This window comes from Nomascus leucogenys, chromosome 4 (genome assembly GCF_006542625.1).
Source record: "Nomascus leucogenys isolate Asia chromosome 4, Asia_NLE_v1, whole genome shotgun sequence".
Taxonomy (NCBI): domain Eukaryota; kingdom Metazoa; phylum Chordata; class Mammalia; order Primates; family Hylobatidae; genus Nomascus; species Nomascus leucogenys.
In genome coordinates, this window is record NC_044384.1 from 88,377,495 (window position 1) to 88,395,305 (window position 17,811).

A 17,811-nucleotide genomic window follows, 5' to 3' on the forward strand; every position below is an offset into this window, starting at 1 on the left:
AGGAAGGAAATTTGGACACATGCTACGTGGATGAACCTTGAGGATTTCAGGCTAAATGACATATGCCAGTCACAAAAGAACAAATACTGCAGGATTCCACTTATATGAGGAACCTAGAGTCGCCAAAATCTTAGGGATAGAAAGGAGAATGGTGGTTTCCAGGGGCTGAGGAAATGAGGAGTCAGTGCTTAATGGGTCCAGAATTTCAGTATTGCAAGATAAAAAGAGTTCTGGAGTTGGAGGTGATAGTTGTATAGCATCATTAATGTATTTAATATAGTTATGTGAACTAAAAATATCTGAGACAGGTCTCAATCTATTTAGTAAGTTTATTTTGCCAAGGTTAAGGAGTGCCTGGGAGGCAGGTCTATGCCTTCCTCCAAGGATGAGTTGTAGGGCTTCAATATTTAAAAGGGAAAGAGGCCAGGTGCGGTGGCAGAGGTTGCTGAGCGAGCTGAGATAGCGCCACTGCACTCTAGCCTGGGCAATGAAGCAAGACTGCCTTAGAAAAAAAAGGTGGGAGGGGGAAAGGGTGGATATTGGGAAAGAGGGAGAAATTTTAAAAATATGTGGAGCGATAAGAGACAAAGGTTGCATTCTTTTGAGTCTTTGATCAGCCTTTCACAATTTACAGGTTGCGGGGGTAGAGGAATAGTCACTTATGCCTTAGTCTGGCTCGGTGAATCTGCACTTTTACACCAGAGGAAGCAATCAGGTGAGCAGAGGGATGACTTAGAGTTCCATCCTTTGTTCGGAACCTGTGAAGATCAGTTGTTAATTTACATTGTCAGGGTGAAATTCAACAAAACTGTTTTAGGGTAAAGATCTTGGGGGCCCACAAAATATTTCCTAGTGGGCAAATTGTGAGGGAGGTATGTAGCCTTTTAAATCTTTGTAGGTGTTTTATTAAAGAAGAAACGGCGAGGCAGTTTGCCCAACGCAGTTCCCAGCTTGACTTTTCCCTTTGGCTTAATGATTTTGGGGTCCTGAGATTTATTTTCCTTTCACAGTTATGATGGTAAATTTTATATTTATTTTAAACCCTCCCCCCTCCCCAAAAGAGGGGGAAAAAGTAAAGAGATGTGGCAGAAGGGGAAGTCACAGAGATTGGAAGCGTCTTGCAGCATTTTTTTTTGAGATGGAGTCTCGCTCTGTTGCTAGGCTGGAGTGCAGTGGCGCAATCTCTGCTCACTGCAATTTCCGCCTCCCGGATTCAAGCGATTCCCCTGCCTCAGCCTCTGAGTAGCTGGGACTACAGACACGTGCCACCACGTCTGGCTAACTTTTTGTATTTCAGTAGAGACGGGGCTTCACCATGTTGGCCAGGGTGGTCTCGATCTCCTGACCTCGTGATCCACCTGCCTCGGCCTCCCAAAGGGTTGGGATTACAGGCATCTTGCTGCATCTTGAAGCGTCTTCAGTGTGCTCTTGCTTGCTGGCTCTGATGATGGAGGTGTTCAAGCCATAGTGGAAGGAATGCAGTGGCCTCTAGGAGTGAGAATGACACCAGCCAACATCCAGCAAGAAGACGTGGACTTCAGTCCTAGGCCCATGGAGACAATTCTGTTAACATCCTGGATGAGCCTGGAAGTGAGCTTTCCCCAGAGTCTGCAGATAAGAGCCCACGGCAGCTGACATTTTGACTTTAGCCTCGTGAGGCCCTGAGATAGGAGGTTTCCTGCCCCGCAGGACTGAAAGATAATGAACGGGAGTTATTTTATATTTTAAGATTGTGGTAATTTGTCACTGTAGCAATAGAAAACGAATACAAGGTCTTTATGCATTAATGTTGAAAACTTTTTATATATGTTGTAAATATTTTTAAAGTGTGTCATATGTTTTTAAAGTTTTCCCTTAATGATATTGAATCCTCCTAATTTCACCATCAGAGGGTAAACTCCAGTTCCATTCTGGGGGGAGTGCTTTGCAGTCACCCCAGGTACTCAATACTCACATGCATCAGAATCACCCCGAATGCTTGTTAAAACACAGATTCCTAGGTCCTCCCCGCAGAGTTGCTGATTCGGTAGGTTTAGAAGGGCCCAAAAATTTGCATTTCTAAAATGTTTCCAGGTGTTGCTGAAGCTTCTGGCCGCAAAGACCATCCTTTTAGAACGTATTTCCTCCCCAGCCCTCGGCCCTTAAGCCCCAGAACGCTACGCCGCCCTGGGTGGAAGGAAGCTGAGCAACACCTCAGAGGGGCGGGGCCCTTTAGCTCCGCCCCACTCAGGAGACCCCATTCTCATTGGCTGGGAGTGCAGGGATCCCATGCGACACAGCGCCGTCCGCTCCCCAGCCAGAACGCCAGGGGCGGGGCCTCCGCGCCTGCGCAGTGGAGCTGGGCGCCCTTGGCGCTTGAGCTTCTGAGGGTCCGGTCCCGCGCGAGGGCTACCGGATGGCGGAACCCCAGGCGGAGTCGGAGCCCCTGCTGGGCCGGGCCCGCGGCGGTGGCGGCGACTGCCCGGCGGGGCTGGCCACTTACCGCAGCATCCAAGTCGGCCCTGGTGAGCCGCCCGGACCTGGGGAGGGGACTGGCCCTGGAGACCAGGGTCGCGCGTGGGGGTCCCGCTGTCCCAGCGCCCCGCGTTCTGCCGGGCGCGCCCCCACCAGGTTCGAGTCCGAGCGGGGCCCGGGCTGCGCCGGGTGCCAGGGCGAGCCGGTGTTCTGAGGGCGAGTGGGCTGCGTCCTGCGGACCCGGACCGGGGTCAGGGCAGAGCTGGGATCGCTTCTGTGTCGCGTCCTGATCCCGACCAGCCGGGCGGAGAGGCCCTCGCCCAGCCTTGGGCAGCCCCGAGGGAACCGGCCCCCTGCGGCAGGCACCTTCCGTGTTCCCGGGCGGGCCCCGACCCCGTACTTCCCGAGGGTCGTCGTAATGAGGGTCGCCTGATTGACTCAGAGAAGGCAGCACTTTGATTTGTCCCGTTTCTTCTGGAAAAAGCAGAGGCTCACAGAGAGGCGTTACCCTACCCAAGGTCACACAGCCAGTAAGTGGCCGAGGTGGGATTCGAACCAGCTGGGAGCTAGGAGTCCTTTCTTTGTAGGTTGCCTTTCCCGGTCCCACTTCCCGTGGGGCTGGGGCGGGCCCCCTAGACGGGGGCGGCTTCCTCTCCTTGCTGTCCGCCAGCCCAGAGTCCCCTCCCCACTCCCTCCTGCCCTTCCTGTTTTTTGTCCTGGTCTGAAGATTGCTGAATCCCCCCCGAGGGTGGGGTACGTCCGCCCCTCGCTGACACCAGGGGAATTAGGTTCTGGATTAGAGGTGGAAGGACCTTAGCTTCACTTTACAGATGAGGAAACTGAGGCCCAGAGAGGCCCTGAGACCTGCCCAAGGTCACAGCCCTCTGTTCTGGTGCGGCTGCTGCTTGAACCGCTCTGAGAGTTCACACCTGGCTGCTTCCCTCTCTGGCCTCTCTTTCCTTCTTTCCTCCTCCGTCTGGAAGGAACTGGGTTGGAATCCTGGTGCCCACCCACTGGTCTGTGGCATGTGCCCATCCATGGAGTAATGAGGGGCCAAGGAGGAGACCCTGACGAGATGAAAAACCAGAGGCCGAGGTGGCCACCCTGTCTGCTCACCTCAGAAGCTGCCTCCAGGAAGTTCTTCTGGTGCTTCCTGGGACCAGTCAGGAACGAGATCTGCAGGGAGCAGCTCTGGCAGGCCCCTTGATGAGATGCCCAGCATATGGCAGCATTCAGGGAACACAGACTTTGTGTCTAGGGGTCTAGGCGCCTTTCTGGGGCTGCCCTGGCTGTGTGACCTTGACAGGTTGCTTAACCTTTCTGTTTCTTTTTTGAGATGGCGTATCACTCTGTCACCCAGGCTGGAGGGCAGTGGCGTGATCTCAGCTCACTGCAACCTCCACCTCCTGGGTTGAAGCGATTTTTCTGCCTCAGCCTCCCAAGTAGCTGGGACTACAGGCACTCGCCACCACGGTTGGCTAATTTTTGTATTTTTAGTAAAGATGGGGTTTCCACGTGTTGGCCAGGCTGGTCTCAAACTCCTGACCTCAGGTGGTCTGCCTGCCTCGGCCTCCCAAAGTGGTGGGATTACAGGTGTGAGCCACTGTGCCTGGCCATGCTTCACCTTTCTGAATCTCAGTAAAAGGGAGATAATACTAGGGACTGCCTGGCGGGCATTGTGAGGATTCAGAGAGAATCCAGAGTTTGTCCTCAGCACAGGGCTCGGCGGGCTGGTGTGGGGGCCAGTGGCCGTCCTGGGTAAGCACTGTGATCATTGCAGGTCCTGGCCCTGGCAGGTGAGACCTGCTCTGCTGGGCAGTGTGGCTGATGAGAGGAGGCTCTCAGGGAGCGCTGTTTGTCCCTATGCTGTGGTCTCAGCCAGGGCTTCTGAGAACGTGGACAGGACGTTCTGTGTTCCGAATCCCCTTGGCCAGGGTCCCCAGCAAGACTGGCAGACTATGGAGCCGTGGAGACTCCGAAAGGCTCATTCAGTCTCTGTGGTGAGGCCTGTGCCAGGCTTTGAAATGAAGGCCCCGTGCTCTGGTTTGCAAGTCCTGTGGTTGGTCTCTTACCAACAGGTGGTGGTGGGGGCCCGCTGCTGTGGGCGCCCCGAGGACCCCAGTGGACCCTGCTGTTGGGTCGTTTTGATTTGGCCCCACCTGATGGGGCCAGAGTCAAAGGTTGAGAACAGTTGTTTTCTCTTGTTTCTGGGTCAGAAAATCACACTTTCACTGGTTATCAAACAAGTCAGACGACAAGGGATTGCAATGCTACAGAGGCTTTCAGAGTAACTGAATGCTTATGAAGGGCTCACTTAGCAAAGCACTCTGGCTATAGTAAGTCATTCAGTCTGTACTTAGCTCCTATTGGGTGGGGGTCCATGAGGACCTGGAGCACCGAGAGGTTAAGGGACTTGCCCAGGGTCACACAGGCAATGCTGGTCAGGACCCTACACAGGTTGTGCAGCCTGGAGCCTGGAAAGAGGGGAGCGGGAGCTCAGACCTGGATGTTGCGGGGCAGAGGCTTGGATTAGGAAGCCGTGTTGTGGCCTGGTGTGCCGGATGCAGCATCTCAGCCCCTGCTGTTCTCTGTGCCCTGCAGAACCCTTCAGCCCCGGTGTGGTGATGGTGTGTGGACAGGTGATTGTCCCGCAGGGTGATGAGCTCAGGGTGGGGCGAGCTGCCCCAAGGGAGTCCCTGGACCCACAAATTGGGGGATGGTGCTCCTGGCAGAAGCAGCAGCCTGAGTAAAGGGTTGGAGGCTTTGGAGAGCATGGCCTTGGCAGAGCCCAGTTCAGAATGAGTGGCACAGAGGGTTAAAAGGCAGGAGAGAGGCGGGCTGGCAAATGTGGGAACCTGCAGTGCCAGGCTAGGGTGGAGTGTGGGCCTGGAATAGTGGGGACCCAGGGGAAGCTGTGATGTGCTTGTGAGTGTTTGGAACAAGATCCTTGGGCTGTTGCAGGGTGAAACCGAGGATGGCCAGACCCAGAATTTTACAAACCAGCAACCAAAAAGCCAGGCGAAAGGGAAGCACGAGTGCTGGATGGTTCCAGCGGTGCCCACCACTGTTGGCCCAGGATGGCTGGCCTGGGTGGATGTGAGCACTTTCCATGGTCCTGGGGCTGGAGTGAGCCCCGGAACTCGGCCGCTTGTCTGTTGTCTAAGAAGCTTGTATCACTAGATCTCTCCTGGTAGAGATTCTGTCTTCTCCCAGGGAATCTGGTAAGGTGGAGCCTCTCAGATCGCGGGTCCCCCAGGCTCCCCTTGGGGCTGTTCATTTATTCATGGGATAAATCAGCTTTGAGTCCTGTGTGTTTGAGTTCTGGGCTCTGCAGATATAGCAGGGAACAAAACAGTGTGGCTTCTGTTCACAGCGATCCCAGGATGTGCTCAGGGGACATAAACAGTAGCCACTTTCAGAGCTTCCCTGGGGAGACATTCGGGTGTCCTCAGGGTGGGTCTCGTGGCTGTGCATGTGGGCACCAAAGCCACAGGGAGGGAAGGCTCTTGCTCCCGGCAGTGCAGCAGGGCCGGGCAGAGCGAGGGTGGGGTCCGGTCTCCTGCCTCTGTCTGGGGCGCCCCCACACCTCTAATCCGTCCAGGGCCCAGCTGCCTCTACCTCATGCCCACAGACAGGAGCCCCGAGGACAGGGGCAGCTGCATCCCTCAGGATGGCCAGCGGCGTGGGCGGGTCATGGCCTGGTGCTTTGCCTGGGGACCAGCACCTCCCGAAGCCTCTGCTGCTGCCTCCCATGTCACCACTTTGTCTTGGTGCAACTGTGGGCCCCAAGGGGCCAGGTGTAAGAGCCGAGTCTCAACTGAAAAAGCAGCTGCTTCACCCTCTCCCCGTGCTGGAAGTGTCAGCCTCTCTGGGCTCCTCAGTTGCTTCCGGTTGAGCTTTCCTCTCCTCTTGGCCTGCTGAGGAGCAGCTCCGCAGCGAGGCCACAGAAGTGGCCTGTGCCTGCGATGCGGGTGGGTGGCCCAGGCCCCCCGCAGTGGCTCAGTGGCTGACCAGGTGCGCCCGCTGGCTGCTCCGTGGCGGGCGAGGGGCTGGGTCCTGAGCAGGCCAGGGTGCTGGGTCCTGGCTTCTATGAAGGCCCCTCCTAGTCAGGACTTTTCCTGAAGGCCCCTCCTAGTCAGGAGCCACTGCTGCTTTTGCCCAGGCCTGCCAGGAGGCTCCACCCTGCTTGTGCCGTTGGTAAAGGCGGGCAGCCACCCTTCACCACAGAAGGCACCCGCAGAGGCTGGGGGCTCGGGCGTTCCTGCAGCTCTGACTCTGGGAGTGATTTGGGTGGGCTTGCCTGGGCCCATGGACCGGGACAGTGAGGGGACGGGACCTTGGTAGCTCTCATGAAGCCTCACAGCGGCGCCTTCGGGTTCTAGATGCCAGTTCTCCCTGTCGGTGTTGAATCCGAGGTCTGGTTTGATGGGGGTGGGTGGGACACTGGGTGCAGTGTCCTGGCTCATGAAGGCTGTGCAGGAGCCAGGTGGGGCCGAGCGGAAGAGGGGTGACAGCAGCCCCGTGTACCGAGTATGCTTGGGGAGCGTGGCAGGGGGCTCTTGCGCTCCTGCATTGCACCTCACAGTACCCTCTGGGGAGCCGATTGGGTGGCTGTAAATAGCCCCACTTGACAGAGGAGGAGCCAGCCACAGCCTTCCTGCCAGCATGTGGAGGAGCTGGGCTCTGAACCCTAAGGCTGGTGGCAGGGCCCTGCAGGACGCGCCGCTTCTCACGGGCTTGCTGGGTGTGTGTGCTGCATGCGGAGGTGCCGTGCCCTGGGCCTGGCCTGTGCATGTGATGCCGAGGCACTCACCTCGTTTGGTCCCTGCCCCGGGCAGGTACGTGCAGCCCCACTGCTGGGTGGAGTCATCTCTTTACAAACGGCCTTGGGAAGAACTGCAGCCGGCATCTTTCCTTGATCGTGGGTGTCCTGGAGGGTGAGGCCATATCATCCCGCTTGGTCGCCTGATGTGTCCCCTCTGCCTGCAGGTGCCACGGCCAGGTGGGACCTCTGCATTGATCAGGCTGTGGTCTTCATCGAAGATGCTATTCAGGTTGGTGGTACCTGCTCCCTGTGGCCGGGCCTGGGGGGTGGGCCGCCCTCCGATTGGCTCGCCCCTCCCGGGGTGACTGACTGGGTCCAAGGCCTCCGTTGCTGGACTGTAGGTTAAGAGAACTGAGGGTGGAGCCTCTGGGCACGGCTCTCCATCAGTCCCCGGAGGACTTGTCTTCTGCATCCTGGACGCATTTGCTGCTTTGATGCACCATGTTCTGAGGCCTGTCGTGGACCACTCCATTCTAGGTCCTGGGTGGGTGGGGGCGTCCTGGAAGATGACACGGCTGCACGGGGCATGGGAGGGTCAGCCTTGCACAGAGAAGAGAGAGCCTCACAGGCAGACACGGGCACAGCTGTGCCCTCAGCAAGTGTTCCCTGAGCATTTGCTCATGCACCCACCCACCCCGGGTGTGTGGCCTGTGAAGTCTTGTGTGTTGGGAAACCTCGTGGTTTGTGATGGTGGTTTGTGATGGTGTGGGCCTGCTGGGTCAGGGCCGGCCATGTCCACATGCTGAAGCGTCCCCTGTGATCCACAGCCTGACACTTGGGCCTGTCTCGTGTGTGGTGTGGGGCTCCCCGGTCACGGCCCACCCTGTGTGTACCCCTGTCATGCCTCGTGTGACTTTTTGCTTCTAGTATCGCTCCATCAACCACCGGGTGGATGCCAGCTCCATGTGGCTTTACCGACGGTATTACTCGAACGTATGCCAACGGTGAGAATGCACCCATGTGGAACTCAGGGTTCCTGCTGGCTTGCGTGGTGGGGGAGGCTGGCCCCCACCTAGGGATCACCTGGTCTCAGGGTCCAGGCAGGCTCCCCGCTACATAGATAGAGCGGTTACCATCATCCTTTCTGGAAAGGAGACGGCCTGTGATGGAAGGCTCCTTTTACAACAAGGGTTCCTTTCTGGAATGCTGTGGTCAGCCCTTGGCAATGGAGCTTTGAGCAGATTTGTGATCTCCCCAGTCACGAGTGTCCACGCTCAGGCAGCGCCAGCTCCCGCGCTTTGGACTGGGGAAGCTCCTGATCAGCCTCTGGGCCCTGAGGGCTGCTGTCTCCTGTGTTTTCATGTTTCTGTCCCCTTTCCAGGACTTTGAGCTTCACCATCTTCTTGATCCTGTTTTTGGCTTTTATCGAGACCCCATCCTCGCTCACCAGCACGGCGGACGTGCGCTACCGCGCTGCCCCCTGGGAGCCGCCCTGCGGCCTGACCGAGAGTGTCGAGGTGCTCTGCCTGCTGGTCTTTGCGGCCGACCTCTCTGTGAAGGTGAGATGGGCGCCCGGCCCTCTACGGGCTGCCACGGCCCCCCAGCGCCTGGCCGCTGCTCTCCTGGTTTGTTGCTGATTCTCTGGAGCGAGCTGCCTTTTCCCCAGACTTTGTACTTTGACTCGGTGAGCAAGGCACACTTTCTCGGACAAGCAAGCGCCTGAGGCAGAGGCTGTGTCAGCTCTCCTCCCTCTCCACCATGCAAACTGAGCCCAGTGTGCAGTCAGCTCTCCTCCCTCTCCACTGTGTGAACTGGGGCCAGTGTGCTGTCGGGGGTGGTGCAGGCTGGCAGGGCCTCTGGGAACAGTCCAGGATCTGCAGTGCTGCTGTGAGGAGAGGTCCCAAGTGAATAAGTGAGGCCCAGGTGGTCCCTCCTCAAGGCTCACCCTGCCACCCCAAAGAGAAGAGGAGAGGAGGTGGGCGTGGGGCAGAAAGGGGTTTCTTATGCACACAGCAGCTGCTGCACATTTGACTCTGGGTTCTGGTGACGCACGTCCTCCCAGAAGCTGGAGGTGGGCCTTTGGTGCTCACCTAAGCTTCTGAGCCTCGTCAGAGCCTTAATGCCTTTCCAGGGAGGTGCAGGCTACGTGTTCTATTTTTGTCAAACAGTGATTCCAGTGCTGCGGTCTCAGGGGCCCCCCATCCATGACCATGGTGTTAGATCGGGCCCTGGCTGCAGCCGTCCTCAGCGCCAGCCCTGCCGCTCCTTGGCTGGGCCTTGGGCTCACGTGGCTTCCCGGTCTCGTGGGGCCTCTGCCTGGCGCTGCCCTGTAGTTCCTTGTGGGCAGGGCAGGCTGTGTGCTGACCGAGGGTTGTGGCTGGATGCTGATGTGTGTGATTGTAGGCCCTGGGCAGTTTCTCATTTCTTCCTTTATAGCTCATCATGTGGTTAGCAGGTCTGGGGGTTTTTCAACTGGAACTGAAACTGGCAAGAGGTTGTCATTAGCGTTTTTTGAATGGTTGGTGTGTTTGAGAAGTGTCAAAAGGTGAGAGAGGGTACATCAGCAAGCTGTGACCTCTGGGGGCTGTCTTTTATTTTATTTTATTTTATTTATTTATTTATTTTGAGACAGAGTCTCGCTCTGTTGCCCAGGCTGGAGTGCAGTGGCGCAATCTTGGCTCACTGCAACCTCCGCCTCCTGGGTTTAGGTGATTCTCCTGCCTCAGCCTCCCCAGCAGTTGGGAATACAGGCTCGTGCCACCACGCCTGGCTAATTTTTTGTATTTTTAGTAGAGACGGGTATCACTGTGTTAGCCAGGGTGGTCTTGATCTCCTGACCTCGTGATCCGCCTGCCTCGGCCTCCCAAAGTGCTGGGATTACAAGTGTGAGCCACTGCAATCCGGCCGTCTTTTATTTATTTATTTATTTTTGAGACAAAGTCTTGCTGTGTCGCCCAGGCTAGGGTGCTGTGGCATGATCTCAGCTCACTGCAACCTTTGCCTCCTGGGTTCAAGTGATTCTCCTGCCTCAGCCTCCCAAGTAGCTGGGATTACAGGTGCCTGCCACCATGTCCGGCTAATTTTTCTATTTTTGGTGGAGACAGGGTTTCACCATGTTGGCCAGGCTGGTCTCAAACTCCTGACCTCGAGTGATCTGCCTGCCTCAGCCTCCCAAAGTGCTGGGATTACAGGTGTGAGCCACCGCCCTCTGGGGACTTTCTTGATGATGGGAAATGGCAGTTAGGTAAGGGAAGAACAGACCAGACCTCACTTCCCAAACTGCCTTGCTGTGGCGGCGGAGACCTACCCACTGAGCCGGTACTCTTCTAGCCTTTTCCAGAGTGCATTCCGTGTCTTCTCAGCCTGCACAAGGTGGTCAGTTAGATAGGCAGAACAGGCAGGAGCCTCCCGTTACTGATGAGGACCCCAGGCCAGAGAGCTTCGGTGCTGCCTGAGACTGCACAGCGAGTCCCTAGCAGGCTTGGGCGGGAGCTCGGGCCTCCTGACCGCTGCTCTGCGTCCCATGGGGACCACACTGTTGTGGAGGCGCACCCTGCTCTGGTCGCCTGGTCCCTGCCCTGCGCACTGTCATTCTCTGGCTGCAGGACCAGCGTGTGGGGCTGCTTGCTGCTCACCCGCCCATCTCTCTTGCAGGGTTACCTGTTTGGGTGGGCCCATTTCCAGAAAAACCTTTGGCTGCTGGGCTACCTCGTGGTGCTGGTGGTGTCTCTGGTGGACTGGACCGTGTCCCTGAGTCTCATGTGTCATGAGGTAGGTGGTGAGGCGGTCCTGAGACAGGCGGAGAGCTCTGGGGGTGGTGTGGGTGCAAGGCCCACGGGGGTGCTGGGATGGAGCCCTGAGCCTGCCAGCCGTCCTGCCCACCCGCCCAGCACTGCCAACCTCCCATGGCACTTCCTTCACTTGTTGGCTGGGGAGCCTTGTTCCTGTCTCGCAGATAAAGACACAGAGGCCTGGACAGGCACGGGGTTCCTCCTGGCTCACCCTGTTGGTGAGGGCGGACCTGGGAGTGAGCTCCAGGACTTCTGCCTCCCGGCTCTCCGCTCTCTAGCTGAAGGCCTCGGCCGTCCAGCCCCTGATGAGAGCGCCACACCAGCACCTCACCATGCCCTGTAGTCACAAGCCCCAAGCTCTGTGAGGTCTGACAGTGAGAAAGCCCCCTCACCTGGCCACGCTCAGCCTTTTCCACCGCAGTGCCTTGGTTTCCCCTCAGAGCACCCAGAAGCACCCCCTGGGCTTTGGGAGAATAGAGCTGGGAGAGGTGGGTGCAGAGTCAGCAGAATCCATTTGGGTCTGTCGGGAAGCAGAGCCCCGCAGGTGCCTTGTGGAGAGAATGAACGGAGGGCCTTAAATAGGCGCCGAGAAACCAACAATGAAAGGAGCCCAGTGGAATCCAGAACCGCCGGGAGCAGCCCTACCCCTGGGCAGGGGACAGCGGGGAGAGATGGGGGTTGTTAGCACCTGGAGGCCCAGGGGAGGGGCCCATAGACCTAGGACCTTGCCCTCTGTCCTCTGGGAGGGGGTGCTGTCCGGTGGGCGCTGGTGCCTCCCAGAAGCTCAATGAGGTTGGTTCCAGCAGTGCTGATGGGGAGGCTGGAAGCTCCAGGTGCAGCTGATAGGAACAGCCTCGTGAGTGCACCTCCTGTCTCCGCCTGCCCCAGGGCCCTGCTGGCAGGACCTGGTGGGGAGTAGCCGCTGAGGAGAGCTGGAACAGGCGGCATCGTGGTCCACAGCACGGCAGAGCAGAAGGGTGGCTGGAGGGCAGCCCCGTTGTGCTGCTGCGGGGCCTCCGTGGCCGCCTCCTTCCTGTCTCCCTGACTTGGCAGCTTCCTGCAGCCTCCTCCCTGCAAAGGGAGAGCCTCTAGCGTGACTGCCCCAGCCAGGGGAGCGAGGATGGCCCTCCCACCACCATTTCTGAGTTACTGTTGTGGCAGCTGTATTATGTTCTGTAACTTACAGGCTAAATTGTAAGCCACACCGAGGATCCTTATATGAAATTAGGATGGGGAAGGAGACAGGAAAAAGAGACACAGGTCTATGTTACAAGTAAGGAAGAAAAGGAATAAAGGCCTGGTTTTATACCTGGCCATGGGCCCTGCCTGCATCTCTTCTGCCACCTGCTCCGTGCTCCCTTCGCCTCCGCCAGCTCCCCAGCTGGCCCGGGTTTTTGACCTGGAACAGAGACTGGACCTTCCTCCCTGAGGGGCCCGAGTCCTTGGTGGTCCTGCCTTTGGAATGCTGGAGTTTTCTGCTAACTTTTCCTATGGGACATAGGAGGAAGAGGTGGCCCAGAGGACCCCCACCCAGCCCTCCCTGCTGTTCTCAGTGGCAGCAGCCAGCCTGCCCGCTCACGCCGCTGGCACAGCAGCCCTCTTTCCATGAACAAGCTATGGTCCAGTGTGTGTCCTGGTGGAAGCATCCCCACCTTGGGAGTGGATGTTTCCAGACCGGGGACCCAGAATGGGGGAGGTGGGAAGTGGAAAGCTGGCCATCCACCTGTGTCTCTTCACCGTGTTCACTCCCAGTGCCCTTGCCTGGGTCCCAGTGGGTCCTGGCTGGGGGAGAGACCGCCCCACCGAGTGGCCTCTGGTTCAGAGCCTGTGCTGTGCCCTGTGACCCTAAGCTCACAGCGTTGCTGAGTCTTCCTAAGGCTCTGGGACCCTTCCCACAGCCAGCTACTGTGGGGCCGCGCCGGGGCTGCCCCAGCGCTGCCCCAGCTCTTTCACCTGAAGCAGCATTTGCAGGGCTGTGAGTGGGACACAGTGCGCCACTGAGTTCATTCCCCAAGTCCTAGGATGGTGCTGGGAGAGGCGCTGGGGGCAGGGCAGGCAGATTCATAACCTGCATGCCTGTCTGTCCCGGGAGGACAGATGAGCGACAGTTATGGGCAAGGGCCCCTCTGTTGCCAGGGGGCTGTCTCAGGCTGGTGCCTGGCCCTGCCTCTAGCTGAGTGGTTGTGCTGTTGGCACCAGGCATAGCCTCCGTGTCTGTCGTGGTGGCCGCTTTGTGTGTGGTGCAGGGAGTTAGGAGCAGGGTGGCTGAGGGAAGAGGCCTAGCTGCATCCACAGGACGCCTGGTCCTGGCCAGAGAGCCTCCTCTCCGTGATGCCCATGGTGGGCGTTCACGTGGGGCACCAGCTCATTACGCCACGTGCCCTGCAGAACAGCTTGATCAGAGCAGCTGGTCCACATACTTCCTCCCAGACCTCGTCCCCAGTCTTCCACCCTTCTCTTTACATGCCTCTGGCCTCCACTTGGGAATGTCCCCTTTCTCAGTCCACACAGGGAACTGCCCAACCCTGCCCACTGCAGAGCTCTCCCTTCCCTTTCCGTCCGTGCGGCGCTTTCTTGATGGAGGCTGAAATGCGCGCGTGTGTGTGTCTGCCTGGGCCGGCCATCACTCAGCACGTCTGCAAACCAGGCCTGAGGTTTTCCTCTGTGGCCAGCTGTCCAGTCATAAAGAACTCCCACAGGCATTGGGTGGCTTGCAGGGAGGACTGGGTGCCCCCGAGTCTTGTGGCCGGGTGGGTTGGATAATACCTGGGCTGCCGGTCACCGTTGGGTTTTGCTCATTCACTCTTGTCTTTGCCAGGATTATTTGGATGTGGTTTTTCCTCAAGGCCTTGGGTCTGAGGGTCCCAGGGGCTTGATTAGCATTGTGGTTGGTTGTCCTTGGAGGCTGGTCACCTGGATGTACCTTCCCATCCTCATAGAGGCCTCACGGCCCCAGCTCTCAAGGGAAGGCCCTCAGGTTGGGCTCCTCTGTCTGGGGAAGCTGTGCTGTGGTCTGTGTCTGACTACAGGTGAGAGTGCAAGTTCCTGGGCAGGGGAGGGGACCCAGCAGCAGCACTTTCAGCGCCTCTGTGGCCTACAGAGGGGCTGAAAGAAGCCTTTGTTATCAGGCCCTAAGACCAGAGTTTCCAACCAGTGGGCAATGAGTGGGTTCCGGGTGAGCTGGGCGCACAGGGCAGGGGCCAGAGCCGTGAGCAGTTCTGTGTTCACCGCTGTTCCCTTGGCCTTCTCAGTCCTGCGCCAGGCCCTGGGGTCCCTTTTGAGGACGATGATTCACTTGGAGTGAGCGCTGGGGATCAGTCACTTGCAGACATTCCAGAGGGCCTGCCGTGCTGCTGCTGGCTGGACCTTGGTGAACAGAATAGGCGGGTCTCTTGTCCTCTGAGACCCCCTTCTGGAGTGAGAGAGAGATTGCCAGTGCACAGAAGTGCCAGACGCAGAGTGTGATTCCCAAGTGTGGTGGGTGCCGTGCTGGAGAGGAGCCCGTCAGCCCTGGCAGAGGCGGCGTTCTGCAGATTGCGGGGGGCTGAGCCGGCTGGCTGGGCAGACACTGGCGGCTTGAGGGCCATGGCCTGTGAGGTCTGGGAAGGGGCTAGACTAACTGGCTGGGCCTGCTCCGTGGACCCTGGAGGCCATGGGCAGAGCCGTGGGCAGCTGTCAGAGGGTTTTGGTTTTGTGCAAGGAGCTGACAGCTCTGCATTTCTAAAACAAGATACTGATGAGGATGCGAGACTGCAGTGGAGAGTGGGGGTTTGAGATTGACAGGCGCCAAAGTATAAACGTGATACTCAAGGGACTGAATCCAGGTGTGAGGCAGAGAGAGGAGGTGGGGGCAGGGTGCCCAGCACAGGTGGATCAGGCAGTGTGGGGGCCCACAGGGCAGCCAGGAGCACCAAGGTAGCTGTGTCTGGTGCTGAGGGCGCCAGGCAGGATGGGAAGGTGCTCATGGGGACCCCCAGGTGGATCCCAGTGGCCAGGAGGGGAGGATGGGCTGGGACAGGAGCAGGGGAGTGAATAGAGGAGAGGGTAGGGAAACGTGGCATGATGGAAGCTGTGAGAACACTGATGTGTGATGGTTGGGGCAGAAGGTGGTGATTGAGCCAATCCTGAGAAGGCTGGGGTGGGTTGACAGGACTGTGGGTGGTGGCCATGGGTAGGCCCTTCTGTCCTCACAGAAGGAAGGCAGGGAAGATGGGGATACCTGTGAGTGTGTGTGTGAGCGTGAGTCTGTTTTCCATGGCCATAAAGCAAGACCTGAGGCTGGGTATTAATAGAGAAGGGGTTTATTTGGCTCACGGCTCTGTAGGCCTCATGGGAAGTATGGTGCTGGCGTCTGTTTCTGATGAGGCCTCAGGAAGCATCCACTCATGGCAGAAGGAGATGGGGAGCAGGTGTGTCACATGGCAAGCGAGGCCCTCAGACTACTTTTAACAACGAGATCTCTCGTGAACCCCTCGCCTGAAGTCATTACCGCAGGGAGGGCATCAGGCCATTCACGAGGGATCCACCCCACCACCCAAACCCCTCCCGCTAGATGCCGCCTCCAACACGGGGAGTCAGATTCAACATGAGATTTGGAGGGGACGCGCATTCACACTGTGTGAGGGTTGAGTGTGGGAGCAGTGAGGCTGGAGGGTGCTGTGCGAGTGTGGGGGTGTGGAGGTGGGGCTCCTGGGGGCAGGGTCTATGTCTGGGAGGGGAAGGCTTGGAGACGGGGGCACGAGGGGAGGTGGGTTGAGGGGTGAGGAGTCGGGGATGGTACCCTTTGAGGCCAGGTGTGCTGGGCAAGGCAGGAGGGTCCCAAGGGAGGCAAGGGGCCGCCACCCTTCCAGCTGTGTCCTGGGTGGGCAGAGGGGAGGATGGCCTTGGACAGGGACGGGGACAGGTGTTAGGACTGAGGAATCTGTGTGTGCAGCACCCAGGAGTTGGGAGATGGGTAGGGGGGAGGCCTGCGACAGGGAAGGACTGCAGAGCATGTGGCCTGGAACAGGTCTCAGGGCCAGCTCTGGAGCCAGGCCCTCCACTCGGAGCTCAGTGACCCTGGAGTGGCCCCCAGGGCACCGGGGTCTCTGAACCGTGTGCCTATCTGGGATGGTTGGTGAGGGGTAGAACTAAGCACTCGACGTGGTCCTCAGTTTCCTGGGTCTCTTCCAGCCCCTGCGGATCCGCCGGCTCCTCCGCCCCTTCTTCCTGCTGCAGAACTCCTCTATGATGAAGAAGACCTTGAAATGCATCCGCTGGTCGCTGCCGGAAATGGCCAGGTGGGCTCTTGGTGCCCCGGGCTCGCAGGGTTGGGAAGGGGCTCTCTCTGCCCCAGGCCATGTGGTTGCGGGTGGGGCCCACCGGAGTCTCATCTTGGACTGTGTGCTCCGCATCCCTGGCTGACTGGTGACGGTGCGGGGAGGCTGCTGGGGGGGGCGTTTGGGGTCTCCGTGGTTCCAGCAGTTCCCCAGAGGCCTCCCAGCAGCCTTCGAGCTGGAGCTGGGGCTGCAGACACTCTGGCCCCAGCTCAAAGGCTGCTGAGTCCCATGGGCACTCCCTCCGATGGGTCTCCTCTTGTCCCCTCTGTCCCCGTTGTGGCTGCGTCCTGCCTCTGCCCTCTGCCATCCCCTTCCACTCATGGTGTCTGCACACTGCCAGCCTAGACTTAATAAAGCTGAGCTGCTCCTGACGGCACCCCTGCTTGGAAGCCCTCGTGGCTCTTGTTGCCACTAGAAGTGTGGGGCTCTCTCCCTGTGCCCCAGGCCCAGCCTCCATCCAGCCTTGGCTCACCCCTGGTCCCGATCCCCTGCCACCCTCTGCTCTTGCCAGTGGCAGTGTTGCCCGAGTCCCTAGTGGCTCACGTGCTGACCCCTCACCATCCAGCTCAGGTGGATGGAAGTGGCCTCCCCTCTGAGAGCCCTGGGTCCTTGGATGCTGTCTCAGTGGGCCCCCAGGGTTTCATTTGTCACTGTCAAAGAAGGGACCCTGCCAGGGCAGGACCAGGCCTTTCCTCTGGGCCCCATGTGCTGACCATGAGGCAAGGCCCTCGGGGAGAGGGGGACCCAGCTGCTGCCTGGATCCACCCCAGCTGCTGCAGACTCCTGGGCGCTCCTGTCACCAAGCCCTGCAGGCAGGTCAGGTGTCCCTGGGCCTTGCCTGCCGGCCCGCCCGCCTGGCCCAGGCTGAGTGCCTCGCTCTCCCCACAGCGTTGGGCTGCTGCTGGCCATCCACCTGTGCCTCTTTACCATGTTTGGGATGCTGCTGTTCGCCGGTGGGAAGGTAGGGCGCCCGTGGTCAGGGTCTGGGAATGGGGCTGCCCTGTGCTGTGACTAACAGAGGGGGCTGGGCTGGTGTCTGCTGCCCTGGCTTAACCCATGTGCAGACTCTGTCCAGTAGTTAGCAGTGGCCCATCTGGGGTCCAGGGGTCTGCCTTCAGGTGGCCACAGTGCTCCACCACCCCACTGCCCAGGCACCTGTCTGTCCTGGGGTCTCCTGTGCTCATGGCCACTTGTCCTCTGTCCTGGCTGCCCCTCTCCCACCCTCCTCTGCTCCCTCCCATCCTGACTCAGCTCCCCTATCCTCCTTCCCACTTCCCTCCCTCCCTCCCTATCCCCCACCCCTCCCCACCCCTCCCCACCTCTCCCCACCCCACCCTTCCCCACCCCACCCTTCCCCACCCCACCCCTCCCCACCCCTCCCCACCCCTCCCCACTCCACCCCTCCCCACCCCTCTCTCCCCCTCCCCCCTCTCTCCGCCCCTCCCCGCCCCTCCCTGCCCCTCCCCGCCAGGCGGTTCACTGA

The 17,811-nt window shown here is 59.0% G+C and overlaps 1 protein-coding gene across 12 annotated transcripts in view; it reads left to right on the forward strand.

Moving 5' to 3' along the window:
* Positions 1 to 2,294: 2,294 nt before the first annotated feature.
* Positions 2,295 to 17,811, forward strand: part of TPCN2 (two pore segment channel 2) — an 84,131-nt gene continuing 68,614 nt past the window's right edge. For all 12 annotated transcript variants that reach the window (XR_004029710.1, XR_004029709.1, XR_004029711.1 and 9 more), the window contains exons 1-7: positions 2,295 to 2,504; positions 7,444 to 7,508; positions 8,147 to 8,223; positions 8,601 to 8,778; positions 10,874 to 10,990; positions 16,183 to 16,289; positions 17,217 to 17,289. Coding sequence is in view for 6 of the 12 variants with exons in the window: in XM_030811408.1 (XP_030667268.1) it covers positions 2,396 to 2,504; positions 7,444 to 7,508; positions 8,147 to 8,223; positions 8,601 to 8,778; positions 10,874 to 10,990; positions 16,183 to 16,289; positions 17,217 to 17,289 (726 nt within the window). In the remaining 6 variants the exon portion in view is untranslated. The remainder of the gene's footprint in view (positions 2,505 to 7,443; positions 7,509 to 8,146; positions 8,224 to 8,600; positions 8,779 to 10,873; positions 10,991 to 16,182; positions 16,290 to 17,216; positions 17,290 to 17,811) is intronic.